The sequence below is a fragment of the Hyperolius riggenbachi genome, chromosome 1, assembly GCF_040937935.1.
Source record: "Hyperolius riggenbachi isolate aHypRig1 chromosome 1, aHypRig1.pri, whole genome shotgun sequence".
In the NCBI taxonomy this organism is placed as follows: domain Eukaryota; kingdom Metazoa; phylum Chordata; class Amphibia; order Anura; family Hyperoliidae; genus Hyperolius; species Hyperolius riggenbachi.
This window is the reverse complement of record NC_090646.1, coordinates 344,966,531-344,984,151: the sequence shown is the minus strand read 5'-3', so window position 1 is coordinate 344,984,151 and position 17,621 is coordinate 344,966,531. Positions and strand designations below refer to the sequence as shown.

At 42.8% G+C, this 17,621-nt stretch overlaps 1 protein-coding gene across 3 annotated transcripts in view; it reads right to left on the bottom strand.

Annotated features, from left to right (window-relative positions):
* The window catches only part of MED16 (mediator complex subunit 16), a 59,362-nt gene that overhangs the window by 23,043 nt on the left and 18,698 nt on the right, over nt 1-17,621 (bottom strand). For all 3 annotated transcript variants that reach the window (XM_068234042.1, XM_068234044.1, XM_068234043.1), the window contains 3 exons: nt 13,995-14,100; nt 7,025-7,180; nt 581-789 (listed from right to left, as the gene is read on the bottom strand). In XM_068234042.1, the coding sequence (XP_068090143.1) occupies nt 581-789; nt 7,025-7,180; nt 13,995-14,100 (471 nt within the window). The remainder of the gene's footprint in view (nt 1-580; nt 790-7,024; nt 7,181-13,994; nt 14,101-17,621) is intronic.

Below are 17,621 nucleotides of genomic sequence, written 5' to 3'. Positions count from 1 at the left end.
CAGTTTCAATACTAATGTCAATATGATTTCAATGGCTCATTTAATCATTAAAACATTTAAAAAGCAAGGGCAATACATACCAAATCACCCAACCAATAAAACAATTAATACATATTATATGTCCTGAATATGAAAAAAGTAGTAAGCAGCTCATTCAAAAAACAAGATTCAGAACAAACTTCTCCACCCTGCACATACTTTCCCAGCCACTGTGTCTGTCCCCATGTAACCTTTCTTGACCAATATTTACCCACTGTCCATTTATCTGGCCAGCCACCGTCCACTCCCATGTCTCCTCCCCTCATTATACCCATCCTTCATGTATCCAGCCAATAACTGTGTCCACTCCTCTTGTCATTCCCCACCTAACCTACCAGACACTTTTTTTCACCTCCTTTTACCCTGTGCACTAATACACTAATGGGTATACCTCCCCCTAATCTACCTGACCATGCTGCTGCTCTCATTACAAACAGGAGGGTAGCTACTCTTCTTTTTTAGTATCCAACATCTGCTATAAACTACTAAACCCGTAAAAAAACAAAAAACAAAACAAAACAGAAAATAGATTCTTTGTAACCTTGCCCTGGGTGTCCAATCCAACTAATGCCAGCGAGGTCCAGGACATCTGCAGTGCCTTGAAGTGAACACAAGGAGTTGGGGAACGCTGACGTTTTAAGCTTGGCTCCTCAGAGGAACGCATGGATGAACCAAATAAGACAGCCATTGTTTGTAGTGATAATCTGTGCACAATGTGAACATTACCATCATGGAACGCCAGAGCAAGACCTGAGTAATGTAACAAAATCCAATTACTAGAGAACATGTTCATAATTTCAGATGAGAAAATCACATGCTTGTTTTAACAAAGACTGCTTTGTGTTACGACATGACAAAATATTTACTTCATTCTTCATAGGATGACGTAATTTGCGTAAGGTTCTCATCTTTAAAGGTGAATTCTGGTGAAGGAGCTAGGACAGCACTGCTTTCAGTGTGACCAGGCTAAAATCTAGTAGCATATTATTTTAAATGTTAGTCATTTTATCCTGAAATTTGAGCCTCAGATTGCTCTAACAGTGTCCTCTTTCCTTATGCCAGATTTTGGTCCTTTAAGGCTGGACTCCCTCTGGTTCATTTGGCTGCAGTCAGCCCTGTTACATTTAAACTTCTACTGGAATTCACGAAGAGCAATCAGTCCTGATTGAAAGCCTGGCTGCAACAGAGACTATATTTATCCAGCATTTACCAATCCCTGTAGGTGCCAGATAACGGACTCTTCTGTATATGTGTGCAGAGACCTCTAGTGGATTAACACATTAGTGCTCACGCATAATAAAATTAATCACAAAGTGACTACTTTTTACAAGAAAAAGACATACACCAGGAAATTGCATCCCCTCATCAGCTGAACATAAAATTTAGAAAAAAATGTAAATTTGAACTGGCCTCACACAATTGCTCTTCCAACTTCAATTTAAATAAAATACGTTTGCACTTTACTTGAACTTTAAACCTAATCGTTTGGGTCACCTGAGAAAGAATATCCGGTAGACCTCGTTTGAAAACCTTCGTCTGAATAGCACATAACCTAGTCCACGTGTCAAACTCAAGTGTGCAGTCCTCGAATGCAGTCCTCCTTGCCAATTTATGTGACCCCCCCAGTTTCAAAAGTATATGACTCAGAGCAATAAAAGAGCAACAGCACACTGCCTCCCAATCTAGAGAGAGGCACACTAGTGACAGTGTTTCTTGTTGAAACATTGCCAGTTTGTCGGGTGCAGCGACAAACCACTGTACTCCCAGCCAAAATTAGCATCCCTTCCACCGCTCCCCCTCCTCTCACCCCCCCCTTCCCGGGCACCATATCCCCAACACAGCACAGCGGAGCAATGTAATATTTACTTGCTCCATTGATGCATTATGTCTTCTGTTCTTCCTGGAGGTTACATGCTCTGTGCTTCCATACCTCCTGATCACAAGACATGCATCAAGAGGTAGGGGTATGCAGCATAGAGCATGTGGCTGTCAGAAAGATCAGAAAAGACCTGAAGCAGTACTGGAGCAGGTAAATACAGGGTCGGATTTAAGCCAAGGCCACGTAGGCCATGGCTTAGGGCACCACAGGATGAAGGGGCACCACAAGATGAAGGGTGGGCAGCAGGCTATACTGGGGGGGGGGGGGGGGGAGGTCACCTGGCTATAGTGAAGAGAGGGGGGTCATCAGGCTATCTAGACAGAAGGAGAGAGGGTCACCTAGATTCTTATACTAGAGGGAAATGTGGGGAGAGGGTCATCAGGCTTCTGATACTGAAGGGAAGTGGAGTCATCAGGCTTTCTAAACTGGAGGGGTAGGGAGGGTTATGTGGCTACCTATACTGGATTTGGGGGGGGGGGGGGTGGAAAAGAGAATCATTTGGCTGTCTACAGTGGTCTTGGGCAGTAAAGGAGTATAAATCCCACCCTGGGTAAATATTAAACTGTTCCACTGCGCAACTCAGCAAAGAGGAGAGGAGCGGTGATCCAGGCCCCCAGGGTCACTATAGTTATACCACTTAGCTTGAGATCATTCCAATAAATGTTTCACATTAATAAACAGGAGTTCGACACCCCTGACCTAGCCTTTTTCATCATTTTATTCAATTTATTTTAAAGGTAACTTTGAAGTGAGGAAACTGACTTCAGATTTGATACTTGCCTAAGAAGAGAGAAGGCTCTGGATATTATAGAGAATTCCTGTGCTTCCATGCTGGCCGTTGTTCCTGTGCCCTGCCAGGTTGAATAGCGGTTTGATAGTTTTTGGAAGTACTCAGGAATGCTCTTGTCTGTGAAAGTACTCAAGAATGAGAGTACTACCGAAGGCTTCTCGAAGTCTACGTAAGTGCTAGCTAGTCAAAGATGTTTAACAGGGTGTGATGCAGGAATGAATGAAAGCACTGCCCTCCAGCACTTTAATATGCATTTGTTTGATATAGTTTCCCATATTAGAGGTGGTATTTAGGGATGCTCTCACGAGTAAATTTGAGTGCCTAAGCACTCAAATTCGTGATTTAAATGAGCATTAAATTACTGCAGGTGTGCGGCGGGGACATAAGGGGTTATTTACCCATAAATCCACGTCCTCCCTGCGCTCCAGATAGCTTGCACGCTTCCTATTGGACGCATTGAAGTGCGGGTTGGCGAGGCATGCAATGCGTCCAATAGGAAGCGTGCAAGCTATTTGGAGCACAGGGAGGATGCAGATATATGGGTAAATAACCCCTTATGTCCCCGCCGCACACCTGCAGTAATTTAATGCTCATTTAAATCACGAATTTGAGTGCTTAGGCACTCAAATTTACTCGCGAGAGCATCCCTAAATACCACCTCTAATATGGGAAACTATATCAAACAAATGCATATTAAAGTGCTGGAGGGCAGTGCTTTCATTCATTCCTGCATCACACCCTGTTAAACATCTTTGACTAGCTAGCACTTACGTAGACTTCGAGAAGCCTTCGGTAGTACTCTCATTCTTGAGTACTTTCACAGACAAGAGCATTCCTGAGTACTTCCAAAAACTATCAAACCGCTATTCAACCTGGCAGGGCACAGGAACAACGGCCAGCATGGAAGCACAGGAATTCTCTATAATATCCAGAGCCTTCTCTCTTCTTAGGCAAGTATCAAATCTGAAGTCAGTTTCCTCACTTCAAAGTTACCTTTAAAATAAATTGAATAAAATGATGAAAAAGGCTAGGTCAGGGGTGTCGAACTCCTGTTTATTAATGTGAAACATTTATTGGAATGATCTCAAGCTAAGTGGTATAACTATAGTGACCCTGGGGGCCTGGATCACCGCTCCTCTCCTCTTTGCTGAGTTGCGCAGTGGAACAGTTTAATATTTACCCAGGGTGGGATTTATACTCCTTTACTGCCCAAGACCACTGTAGACAGCCAAATGATTCTCTTTTCCACCCCCCCCCCCCCAAATCCAGTATAGGTAGCCACATAACCCTCCCTACCCCTCCAGTTTAGAAAGCCTGATGACTCCACTTCCCTTCAGTATCAGAAGCCTGATGACCCTCTCCCCACATTTCCCTCTAGTATAAGAATCTAGGTGACCCTCTCTCCTTCTGTCTAGATAGCCTGATCACCCCCTCTCTTCACTATAGCCAGGTGACCTCCCCCCCAGTATAGCCTGCTGCCCACCCTTCATCTTGTGGTGCCCCTTCATCCTGTGGTGCCCTAAGCCATGGCCTACGTGGCCTTGGCTTAAATCCGACCCTGTATTTACCTGCTCCAGTACTGCTTCAGGTCTTCTCTGATCTTTCTGACAGCCACATGCTCTATGCTGCATACCCCTACCTCTTGATGCATGTCTTGTGATCAGGAGGTATGGAAGCACAGAGCATGTAACCTCCAGGAAGAACAGAAGACATAATGCATCAATGGAGCAAGTAAATATTACATTGCTCCGCTGTGCTGTGTTGGGGATATGGTGCCCGGGAAGGGGGGGTGAGAGGAGGGGGAGCGGTGGAAGCGATGCTAATTTGGCTGGGAGTACAGTGGTTTGTCGCTGCACCCGACAAACTGGCAATGTTTCAACAAGAAACACTGTCACTAGTGTGCCTCTCTCTAGATTGGGAGGCAGTGTGCTGTTGCTCTTTTATTGCTTTGAGTCATACACTTTTGAAACTGGGGGGGGGGTCACATAAATTGGCAAGGAGGACTGCATTCGAGGACTGCACACTTGAGTTTGACACGTGGACTAGGTTATGTGCTATTCAGACGAAGGTTTTCAAACGAGGTCTACCGGATATTCTCTCTCAGGTGACCCAAACGATTAGGTTTGAAGTTCAAGTAAAGTGCAAACGTATTTTATTTAAATTGAAGTTGGAAGAGCAATTGTGTGAGGCCAGTTCAAATTTACATTTTTTTCTAAATTTTATGTACAGCTGATGAGGGGATGCAATTTCCTGGTGTATGTCTTTTTCTTGTGAAAAGTAGTCACTTTGTGATTAATTTTATTATGCGTGAGCACTAATGTGTTAATCCACTAGAGGTCTCTGCACACATATACAGAAGAGTCCGTTATCTGGCACCTACAGGGATTGGTAAATGCTGGATAAATATAGTCTCTGTTGCAGCCAGGCTTTCAATCAGGACTGATTGCTCTTTGTGAATTCCAGTAGAAGTTTAAATGTAACAGGGCTGACTGCAGCCAAATGAACCAGAGGGAGTCCAGCCTTAAAGGACCAAAATCTGGCATAAGGAAAGAGGACACTGTTAGAGCAATCTGAGGCTCAAATTTAGGGATGCTCTCACGAGTAAATTTGAGTGCCTAAGCACTCAAATTCGTGATTTAAATGAGCATTAAATTACTGCATCCTCCCTGTGCTCCAAATAGCTTGCACGCTTCCTATTGGACGCATTGCAAGCCTCGCCAACCTGCACTTCAATGCGTCCAATAGGAATCGTGCAAGCTATCTGGAGCGCAGGGAGGACATGGATTTATGGGTAAATAACCCCTTATGTCCCCGCCACACACCTGCAGTAATCAATGCTCATTTAAATCATGAACGAGTGCTTAGGCACTCGAATTTACTCGTGAGAGCATCTCTAGTGGTATCGTCAACATTCTGTTCAGAGGATTCACCTCTATTCACAACTATGCGGTCAGTCACTGCACACTGGATGTGTGCATATTACACACTGCCAAGCTGAATATAATGAGGTGTTATGTCACTCAAACCTCTGGCAGCTCAAAAGTCAGGTAAATCCCTATTATTCTATGCACTGGCATGAGTACTAAATGCAATGTGGTGCAGTGTCATTCACCCCTCCAGTAGCTGACATATCAGCTGGCTATCAGTGAAATATTCCTGAAAATGGAACCGGCAATGCTAAGCCAGGCTTGGCTTAGCGTTGCCGGTGCCATTTTCAGGAATATTTAAATTTTATTATATTTTTCAAACCATGGCGACAAAGTGCATTGCTTTCAGTATCCAATTTGGCCTCACGCAAGGCCTGGCTTGTGTCTCAAAGCGTGGCCTTCTCCTCCTGCACCTCCTCTTCCATCCTGTGTGCTGCGGGGTTAGCATTGCCGGTCCCATTGGTAGTACTACGACAGCTTTCCAGGATCTCATTTGCCCCCCCTCCCCCCCCCCCCCCCACACTATTCCCAAGCCATTTTGCAGAAGTTTCCCTAATTTTTTATGGTTTTTCTGGCCTGCAAAGCAGAAATATTCGGGTCCCCATTGACTTGCATTGGGTTCGGAATTCGGCCCGAACATGTCGAATATTGGGGCGACGTTCGGCCGAAGCGAACATTTTGGTGTTCGATCAACACTAGTCTACGACGGTCACTACAAATGACATTTACTACAAAACGTTCACAAATACAATGCAAAAAGCTTTGCACATTGCCAATGAACACCAATTTACTAGCATATGCGGTGTGATTCTTTCCAGATTTTAGGGTCTAAAAGCGGTGCAATTTTTTTTGCAGGCTTTTAGGTCCTAAAACCTGGAATTAAAAAATCATACCGCAGAGAGATCTGCAGCAACCCCATCACTTTCCTCCCTGGGATCTAGCGCTGCAGTTCTCCCACCGTCCTACGGGTGGCGATGTAACCCTGTAGTGAGATTGCCTTCTGTCATCATGACGACAATTGTCAACTCACCCAAGGGATGCAGAGACTCGGTGGACAGGAAGGAGAATGGCTGCCAGCATCTGGATCCCCCAGGTGGTGTGTGAAAACACCTGCTGCGCACTATGCTCAGCAGTCTTGCCGGTGGCTACCACGAGTCACACTTGGGGTTACCGCTCTGTTTTTTCCACCCAGAGCCTGACTCGTGATCACTGCCAAGGAGGTTAAAAAACCCAGGAAGCTGAATTAGGATTTCAAGGAACAGGAACAGAAATAACATTGTAAAGAAATATGCAACACAGGAAATCAATAAGTGGGCAAATATCTTTTCACTTCATTTAGCAGCTATCAGATAATAGGAAATTTGTTGAAAAATAAGAAAACTCTCTTACCTAAACCAGGATAAAATTTAGTTTCATTTGCCACTTTGATATCCGTGTTGGTAAGGGATATTGGCAGTTTGGGCAATGCCACAGCTGATACTCGCTCCAGCTCATTGGTAGCTGACAATATACGCCACTTCAGTATCATAGGTTGTTTATCACTCACTGAAAATGAAGTGGAATAGGTTACAACTTCTTTATTTACATACATTTGACAGTACTATTTAGTAAAACTCATGTTAGTTTGTATCATGTTGAAGGGAACCAAGAAATCCATTAGAACAAGAGTCCTTGCAAATAAAGGACCTTTATTAAAATAATTCCAGACTAATGAGTCCAAATCAAAATAATCAAATTTTTTTCACTGACTGATTGCAAACAACCATTTTCCTGGTCATTTCATGTTTGTATGCGCTGGTAAATATTGATCAGTCCTGAACAGGTCATAGCATGCATTTGTGCAAGAGAGATCAACATATGGCGATATGTGCAGGAAGTGGATGACAATGAATGGGCGCCACACATTATGTGGGTAAGTCTAGCTCCCAACCTGCTTTGGCTCTGTACCCTGGGCTCCACAAGCCCCCCTCCTATGTGTGTCACTGATGGAACTTGAGGGGCAAAAGAGCAGATGAGAGAGCTACCATACACGTGTGCATTTGTTTGATATTCCTTTCTAAAAGGTGCACACAACACAATTTTGATTGGCCAATCACTAATCAATTTCACCACCCCATGTAGTTTGAGGGCCAACAGATTTTGAATACTATGACCAGATTGTGTATAAAAATCACTCATATTACATGGAAGTGATAAAACTGGCCAATCAAAATTGGATGTGTGTAAGCACCCTAAAATGATCAAATTTCAGGAAACTGCCAGAGAGACTGCCTGCAGATTCTCTTATGTTTACATAGCTTTACTCATGCAAACACACTGATAATGTACAAAATTCACGCAAACAGAAGCATTTCCTTAACGGTAAATTAAAGCATGCAGGGTGATGGAGATATGAAGGCTGCATGTTTGCCTCCTTCTTAAAGTGAACCTCCGGACTAAAAATCGACTCAGCAGCACTGAAAAGGCTTTGTGTTTCTTTAACAGTTTCACAGCATCAGAACTTTGTTTCTCTTATACGAGCCTAATTTTTAGCTGCACAGAAGAAAACTGCCCGGGCTTTTTTCCCCTGATGCTGTGCAAAGCATGATGGGATTTCTGATTTTGTTGTTCTCGTTCTGCTGTTTTGGTGTAATTTTGGCTTTTTTACATTTTGAATTTGACATTTGAAGCCTAGTGTGTGCAGCTGGGAGGGGTAATCAGGACACAGGACAGTTGGAACGGTGTCTCCTGCTCCTTGTCACCTCCTTTCAACCAAAAAGATGGCTGCCCCCATGACAAAGATGGCAGCCCCCATGAATCGCAAACATTTGCCTGTTCTTTTAAAACAGGGTGGGTAAGAGATTATATTACCTATCTATTCTAATTAACATAACTAATGTAACTTGCTGACAGTATATTTGTTTAGGCTGAAGTTCCCCTTTAAAATAGTAACTTTCTGGCATCACTACTCCTATAGCTATAATATTTTCTAAATTACTCACCTGGAATAAGTACACAGATCAAGTTTTCCAGCTTCTTTTTCCTTCCTGATCTGCATACTTATTTTTAAGGTATTGACACAGAAATCCTAGGTCTTCTCAGAAGTTCATGAATGCAGTTTGCATAGCTCTCCAACGTAAGGGGTACTAAAGGTCTAAAGGACAACTGAGGTGAGAATATGGACGCTTCCATATTTATTTCCTTTTGAACAACACCAGTTGCCTGGCATCCTATTAATCTATTTGGCTGCAGTAGTGTCCGAATCTCACACCAGAAACACACATGCAGCTAATCATGTCAGATCTGACAATATCAGAAACGCATGATCTACATATGCATGTTCACCGTTTATGGCTAAAAGTATTAGAGGCAGAGGTTTAGTAGAATAGACAGGCAGCTGGTATTGCTTAAAAGGAAATAAATATGGCAGCCTGCATATCCCTCATTTCAGTTGTCTTTTAACCAACTCAGGACTGCAGAAGTAAGTATCTACACCGCACTTGTGGGCATCCATCTGTCCCAAACCGATCACTACTCGCTGCGGCTGCAGATTCGCCTGGCACGTGACAGCTGAGCTTTCTCCTATGGGTTTCATTGGCTCCTTGCCTCCTTGAGCAAATCACAGTGATCATAAGCGTCATAATGAAAAAAAGGTTCTGGTCCATAAGAGTCCAGAGCCTCCTGCTCCCGAAAAGGTTAAAGCTGACCTGAACTCAGAACGTCCTCGCTGCCCTAAAAGATCAGCAGCATAATAACCTTTAAAGAAAAACATTTCTTTGTTACAGCTGATAAAAATCCTAAACTAAATCTGCATTGTTTCTACTTCCTGATTCATGAAAGCAAACATATTGTTAACATGCTGTGCTTTCAAATGGGCATATCTGTCATCTCTGTCGTAGGCAGTCATGTGACACGGGAAGAGATCAGATTACAACCTGTAATTATACACAAATGAGGGGGAAATAAACAGGATAAACTCTCTAAATGCACACAGAGTGCATTCCTCTATGTATTTCTTCAGTCCAGTGCAAGAGTTCAGGTCCATTTTAAAAAGCAGAATTCCATGGGAGAATATAAACAAACAATCATGTTGCCAGTGGATGTGTTTACATTGGGAGGTTGCCGCTAAAGGTACATACACATGTCGGATTTTCGCAAACGACCGGTCTGTTGGACGTCAAATCGGGCGTGTGTACAGTCTGTCGTTCAGCTGATAAGACTTGCCTTGAGCAATCTGCCGGATCGCTCAAATACAGTCTTATCAGCTGAACGACAGACTGTACACACGCCCGATTTGACGTCCAAATGACGGGTCGTTTGCGAAAATCAGACATGTGTATGTACCTTAAGTCACAGGAAGCAGGCATAGAGACTGATGACTGGATACCAACAGGCTTCTGAGCGGCTGGTTCTTTGCATACCTGCACAGCTACAGGATGAACAGCTACACAAAGTATTAATTGGATAGTCAAAGCGCACTGGCTCATAGACACTTAAAAATTACACAGTAACAGCAGAGTGTGTTTTCACCTGAGTACAGCAATCCTCATAAAAATGTCTATAAATATAGTCCAGCGCACATCCTCATATACAGGATCTTCTCAAAAAATTAGCATATTGTGATAAAGTTCATTATTTTCTGTAATGTACTGATAAACATTAGACTTTCATATATTTTAAATCAAAATACACACAACTGAAGTAGTTCAAGCCTTTTATTGTTTTAATATTGATGATTTTGGCATACAGCTCATGGACACCCAAATTTCCTATCTCAAAAAATTAGCATATTTCATCCGACCAATAAAAGAAAAGTGTTTTTAAAACAAAAAAAGTCAACCTTCAAATAATTATGTTCAGTTATGCACTCAATACTTGGTCGGGAATCCTTTTGCAGAAATGACTTGATTGGTTCCCACTCGCTTACCTCTCTCACGGCCGGCCCCGCATATGAGCATGCCCTTTCTCGCCGGTTCTTACTCCCAGCCCCCCTTACGTCACACCTTTCATTACTATTGGCCAATGTGCCATCTTCTGTTTACAACCTAAATCTCCCATCCCGTCGTAGCTATATATACAGGGGAAAGCCCATTTACATGCAATGTTAGCTAAAGTCATAAATTACCAATAAAACCCCCGCAATACATCTTAACTAAAAGCGTTACCATTAGATCATATAGACCAAATCAATGTTCCTCATAGCATTACCCCATTCATTTTACTATTATCTATGTACCTACTAACCAATACAGCAGTTCCTTCACATATGGTTCGCATATATGGGTATTTTAACTAATCACCCATATAGATCACATTATGAATGGCACACTTATATCAATCCATCTTTCCCCCTATACCCACCTCCCCCAAGACACCAGACATATGCTGCCTCAGCTCGTAAGTTCGCGACACTAATTGTCTGCGATAAAGCAGTTTAAATGCAGCTCTATGTTGTGGCCCTCCGGTTTCATACAACCCATACCATAGATCCACTTTGTTTCTCTCATCGATATCTGTCTAACTTTGTGATAGCCTCTCCAACTATACTTCATTTTTTCCAGTCCGCAGAAAAAAAGATGTTTTGGGTCACAGTTGTGGTATTTGCTAAAGTGCTCCGAGACACTATGTCCATTAAAACTTCTCTTTATATTCCTAATGTGCTCTTGTACTCTAGCTTTCAATGTCCTTGTTGTCCTGCCAATATATTGTTTTCCACAGCTGCACCATAGCATATAGACCACCCCCACACTGTTACATGTAATATTTTGCATTATTTTAAACTTACACCCATTACCAAATTAAATCATTTAGTAATGGGCGTAAGTTTAAAATGGTGTCTTGGGGAAGGTGGGTATAGGGGGAAAGATGGATTGATATAAGTGTGCCATTCATAATGTGATCTATATGGGTGATTAGTTAAAATACCCATATATGCGAACCATATGTGAAGGAACTGCTGTATTGGTTAGTAGGTACATAGATAATAGTAAATGCATGGGGTAATGCTATGAGGAACATTGATTTGGTCTATGTGATCTAATGGTAAAGTTTTTAGTTAAGAGATATTGTGGGGGTTTTATTGGTAATTTATGACTTTAGCTAACATTGCATGTAAACGGGCTTTCCCCCGTATATATAGCTACGACGGGATGGGAGATTTAGGTTGTAAACAGAAGATGGCACATTGGCCAATAGTAATGAAAGGTGTGACGTAAGGAGGGCTGGGAGTAAGAACCGGCGAGAAAGGGCATGCTCATATGCGGGGCCGGCCGTGAGAGAGGTAAGCGAGTGGGAACCAATCAAAGCTCAGAGATCGGCGCCCAATAGGAGCCCGGCGAAAAAACCCAATGAGGTGGAACGGCTGATTTTAAATATTCTGGTGTAGCGTCCAATCCCCATGCTCCTGATGAGTCACGAAGGAGTGACGAAACTAGTCAAACGGGGGATTGGACGCACCAGGAACTAAGCAGCGGCGGTTAGGAACGCTGAATACGGAGGACCGTCATCCAGCCCGACTTGGCAACGGGGGAGAGCCCGTGATAAAAACTCTGTGCCCTCAATACAACTGGTGATATGTGAGTGTATATTTTAATAAAGTTTTAACGTTTTTAAACTGTATTACGCTATGAGAGGCTTCTGTTTGAGGTACTTAGATATAAAATCTGGGCAAGTGAACTTGGACACGTACTGAATATATAACAGGACCAGGACCTGAAGCACTGGGGTACCCTGGAGGTTTGCGCTGTTTGACCAATCTGACAGTGGTCACATTGTATTTGGTGAGAGCGCTCTATACTGGCGTTAACTGGTGGTGGAACAATAGAAGCCTGAAGCATCAGTATTTGGACACCTGAATTGGTGTGCGCTGGACTATATTTATAGCTACACAAAGTACTTTTGAGTTTCATAATATTTATAAATTTACACCAATCAACATGATTACTTTCAAAATTTGCTTTGTTCAATTCTATCCTATTCTATCCTTTAGTTGGGCTTGCAGATATTTAAGAAGAAAGAGTTTAATATCCCGGGGACAAATCATTTTAGCTTTTTTGCACTATAAAAGCAGCAATGCTATTGGAAGTGGCTGAACACAGGTTTACAGTTCTTATGACTCCTATCAAAATGGTTAGTTAGTAGGGATGGTCAGTGATATGCAAATAATTCAGAGATGATGCAGAATCTGTATGGCAATAAATGCAGCTTGAAAGTGGACAAATTGAATCCCACCTTGATGGGATATGATTGGTCCATTTTCAAAACCGTATATATATATATATATATATATATATATATATATATATTATATATATATATATATATATATATATATATATATATATACCTCCACTTCTGAAAACTTTATCAAGCAAGCAAAACAACACTTTGAAAGATAACCGAGGTGACATGTGACATGATGAGATAGACATGTGTATGTACAGTGCCTAGCACACAAATAACTATGCTGTGTTCCTTTTTTTTCTTTCTCTGCCTGAAAGAGGTAAACATCATCAGGTATGTAGGTGGCAGATCTTATCTGAGTCAGGGCTGGGTCAGACTACAGTATGACCCTCACTGACTAAAAAATTACAACTATAAAACACTTTCCTAGTAGAAAATGGCTTCTGAGAGGAGCAGGAAACATATAAAAAGTGTCAATAGTTCATAGATTTTAGCTCTGGCATACTTCAATGAATGTGTCATTGAGCAAAAACAAAACAGTAAAACTTAAAAAGTAGATTTAAACATAAAATAAAACTGTGGAATATCTTAAAAAGTTATTTTTTAGGAGAAGGAGGCTAGATACAATTGTTTATTTCATTAGTTTATTTTCACCTCGGGTGTCCTTTAAAATGTACCTGAGACGGATGAAAAGAAAATTTTATACATACCTGGGGCTCCCTCCAGCCCCCTTCAGGCTAATCAGTCCCTCGCTGTCGTCCTCCACCACTGGATCTTCTGTTACTGGTCCCAGTAATTGAACTACTCAGGGCGTAGTGCACATTCCCGGCCGTGCGCACCCCGTCTCCCTCCTGTCCCTGGGAGCGTCTCTGCAGAGCACCACCCTGCCACAGGAGCGTGACGGGGGAGCAAGCACAGCCGGGACTGCACCTGTGCTGACTGAATTACTGGGGCCCAAAACAGAATATCCAGATAGCGGAGGATGACGGAGAGGGACCAATTAGATTGAAGGGGGCTGGAGGAAGCCCCAGGTATTTCTAAAACTTTTCTTTTCATCCGTCTCAGGTACACTTTAAGATGTTAAATGTGCATGCTATGATCTGTATTAGAGGATTAAAAGTTACCAGTGACATACTGTAGGTAGAAGCTAAACTAGCTGTAAAGTGACCATTCCTATAAAATGTGTACTACTGCTTACCTCCAGGAGAAAGTTGCTGAAACAGGTTATTAAGTGGGAGCCCTTCTTTGCGCAAAGACCAACATTCTGCTACACTGGAACACTGATTAGAAGCGCATAGGAGAACCTAATAAAATAAGAAAATACTAACATTATGTAAAAGTACATGTACCTGGCAGAATACAAAAACCACAGGCAGGTCTTTGATCGACTAATTAGACTTAGTAGTAATGGCATTATTGGAAATGGTACAGGACATCGGCACCTGAAAGATAACTAACTTTGACCCCTATGTAAATGCAAGCCATGAAAGAGATTAAAAAAAAAAAAACTCCACACCATGGGGCTCTCAGTTCAAGATGAATGCAAATAAATGTCAAACCATCCAGACAAATAAGGGCAAGTAAAAGGGCACCTGTCCTAAAAATTAAACACTGTTATTGGTCAGTCTAACTGGGGTTTTCCCTTTAGTCATCCTTCAGGATAGCTTCACTTCAGAAACTGGCAGAACATGCTACAAAGTATGCCCTGTGCCTCAGCACTTAAAGTAAAAAAAAATGCCCATTTACTTACCTGGGGCTTCTTCCAGACCCCTGAAGTCTTCCTGGTCCCTCACTGTCATGCCCCCTTCTCAGCCGTTCCTCTGTTGTCCCTCTCCGTAATCCAGCAGACTGATGAGATGGACTGCCACTGCACATGCGCGGCGCTGGCTGCGAACGTTTTCTCGCTTCCATGGCTTGAAGCATTCTGCGCATGTGCATTAGCAATTGCTTACTGCACAAGCGCACAGCACTCCTGGCCATGGGAGCGCGATAGAGGATGCACACAGCATCAGACTGCGCATTCAGCATCGGAGGGGGACACCAGAGGAACGGCCGAGTGCGGGATGGCGGCGAGGGACCAGGAAGACTTCAGGGGGCTGGAAGAAGCCGCAGGTAAGTAAATGGGCAATTTCATTTTTTTTTTTACTTTAGGATTCCTTCAAGTTTAAAGCCAGGAATGATAAACTAAACGTAGTAAATGACACAAAATCTGCTAACAAATAGCTAGCTGGTAGCACAGTGCTTGTAATCTATCCACACAAAAAATAGATGCTCGTACTAGCAGTTTATATGCAGAACCACCCAGTAGCTACTTTCTATATTGGCACTCTACAGTCAGTACAACCACATCATTTAGCAGCTGAAAGTCACAGGAAGGGGCAAGCAAGCACATTTTCCAGTTCAATGCATCAGAAGCCACAGGTTATACTTGACACCCTAAACTGAGGCACAAAGTAAAAAAAAATTCCAGTGAGATCAACATCTCTCATGGCTCCTAGCTGACTACTCCTACACAATTACCCAACTAATGAGAATCAAAAAGGAAAGGCATGCCAAAGCAGAATAGGTGGGATGGAATGAAATAGGCTGGTAGCACGCCACATACGTGCTGTCTCACCCAGCAGCCTGTGGGCTGGTGCGCACCAAGAGCACTAATGCCCGCTTTTAAAATTGCTAGTGCTTTAAAAAGCGCTCGGCTAATATATTTGTATAGGATGGATCATACCAGAGCGATGTAATTTTTACCAAACTCAAACATGGGTCCTGCAGCATTTCTGAGGCGATTCAGCCTGAATGTTTAAGGAAATCAGAGACAAGGAAAAAAAAAAAGAAAAAAAAAAAAGTTTATACATACCTCCAGCCCCATGCACACAGATCGCTCCACTACATAGAGAGCGCACTTCCGCTTTCGCAGACTGGCCGCGACTGGAGGAAGTTACTGGACCCGGTACCGGAACTGGAACTTCAACCAGAGCAGGACAGCGGCGTGGGATTGATCCGTGCGCATGGGGCTAGAGGAAGCCCAAGGTATGTATAAAAAATTTTTTTTCTTCTCTCTGGTACACATTAAGTATAGGAAAAGTGGAAAATCGCTCTAAAAACGCCATAACAGAGCGATTTTCCAAGCTTTTTTGTTCACTTCCAGCTCAAACTGTACTAAAAAAAATAAAAAAAAAAAATGTATACACCAAAAAATAAATAAATAAAAAAAAGAAAAAGAAAAAATTTCAAAAATTGCTAGGCACATACTTGGAATCGCTTAGAAAAATAGATTATAAGAACGCTTAGCGTTTGCGATTACGCTAGCAATTTTTGGTGTTCACTGGCCTTGTCCTGCAGGCAGAGCACTGATTTCCTCACTCCTAAGGTAAACCCGAGAAATCGCTTTGTAACTTGGGCAATATGGAAAGAAGGGCATGGCAGTTATTAGCTAGGTCAGTGGTGACTAAACTTGGCACTCCAGCTGTGGAGGAACTACAAGTCCCAAGAGGCTTTGCAATACTCTGACAGCTGTAAGCATAACTCGGGGGAGGCTGAGGCATGATGGGATTCAGGGCCGGGCCGAGGCATAGGCTGGAGAGGCTCCAGCCTCAGGGCGCAGTGTAGGAGGGGGCGCAGAATTCATTCAGCTGTCATTCCTAATTGTGTTTGAAGCAGAAAGAAATAAGGAAAGGGGATACATGGCAGTGACTGCAAGCCATATAACTAGATATTAAGGTGTTGGGGAGGTTGTGGGCCCTGTGGCGCCTCTTCGTCTAATAGCAATCAGTGTGTGATGGCTGGGGGGGAGGGATGGAGGGGCGCAGTTTGGTGTCTCAGCCTTGGGTGCTGGAGGACCTTGTCCCGGCTCTGATGGGATTTGTAGTATTGTCACAGCTGGAGTGCCAAGGTTAGCTATCACTGAGCTAGGTACTGCTTCGTAGCAAGCATGGAGGAAGTAGCAACCATTACATTCAAGACACCACCAGGATTGAGTAAATCTACAGTATATGGCTCCTAAAAATTGGGAAAATAAAATCCTACAGACCAGGGGGAGGCATCATGAGTCGTCCTGGGAATACTCAGTTCCCAAGTAAAGTCAGACAGAAAGGACTATTTAATCTTGGAAATGCAGTTTATTTTAAAGAGACTCCGTAACAAAAATTGCATCCTGTTTTCTATCATCCTACAAGTTCCAAAAGCTATTCCAATGTGTTCTGGCTTACTGCAGCACTTTCTGCTATCACAGTCCCTGTAATAAATCAATGTATCTTTCCCTTGTCAGACTTGTCAGCCTGTGTCTGGAAGGCTGCCAAGTTCTTCAGTGTTGTGGTTCTGCTATGAATTCCCCCTTCCAGGCCCCTCTATGCACACTGCCTGTGTATTATTTAGATTAGAGCAGCTTCTCTCTTATCTTTTACAAGCTGGATAAATCGTCCTCTGAGCTGGCTGGGCTTTCACATACTGAGGAATTACAGACAAGGGCAAAGCTGTTTGCAGGAAGAAAAGAGCAGCCTGAAACTTCAGTGCATGAGAGCAGAAGGGGGAAAGAAACACACAAATGATCTCTTGAGATTCAAAAGGAAGGCTGTATACAGCCTGATTGTGTATGGATGTATTTTCTATGTGTGGACATACTGTACATCAACCTACTTCCTGTTTTGGTGGCCATTTTGTTTGTTTATGAACAAACTTTTTAAAACTGTTTTTAACCACTTTTAATGCGGCGAGGAGCGGCGAAATTGTGACAGAGGGTAATAGGCGATGTCCCCTAACGCACTGGTATGTTTACTTTTGTGCGATTTTAACAATACAGATTCTCTTTAAGCACACCTGATCAGAGGCA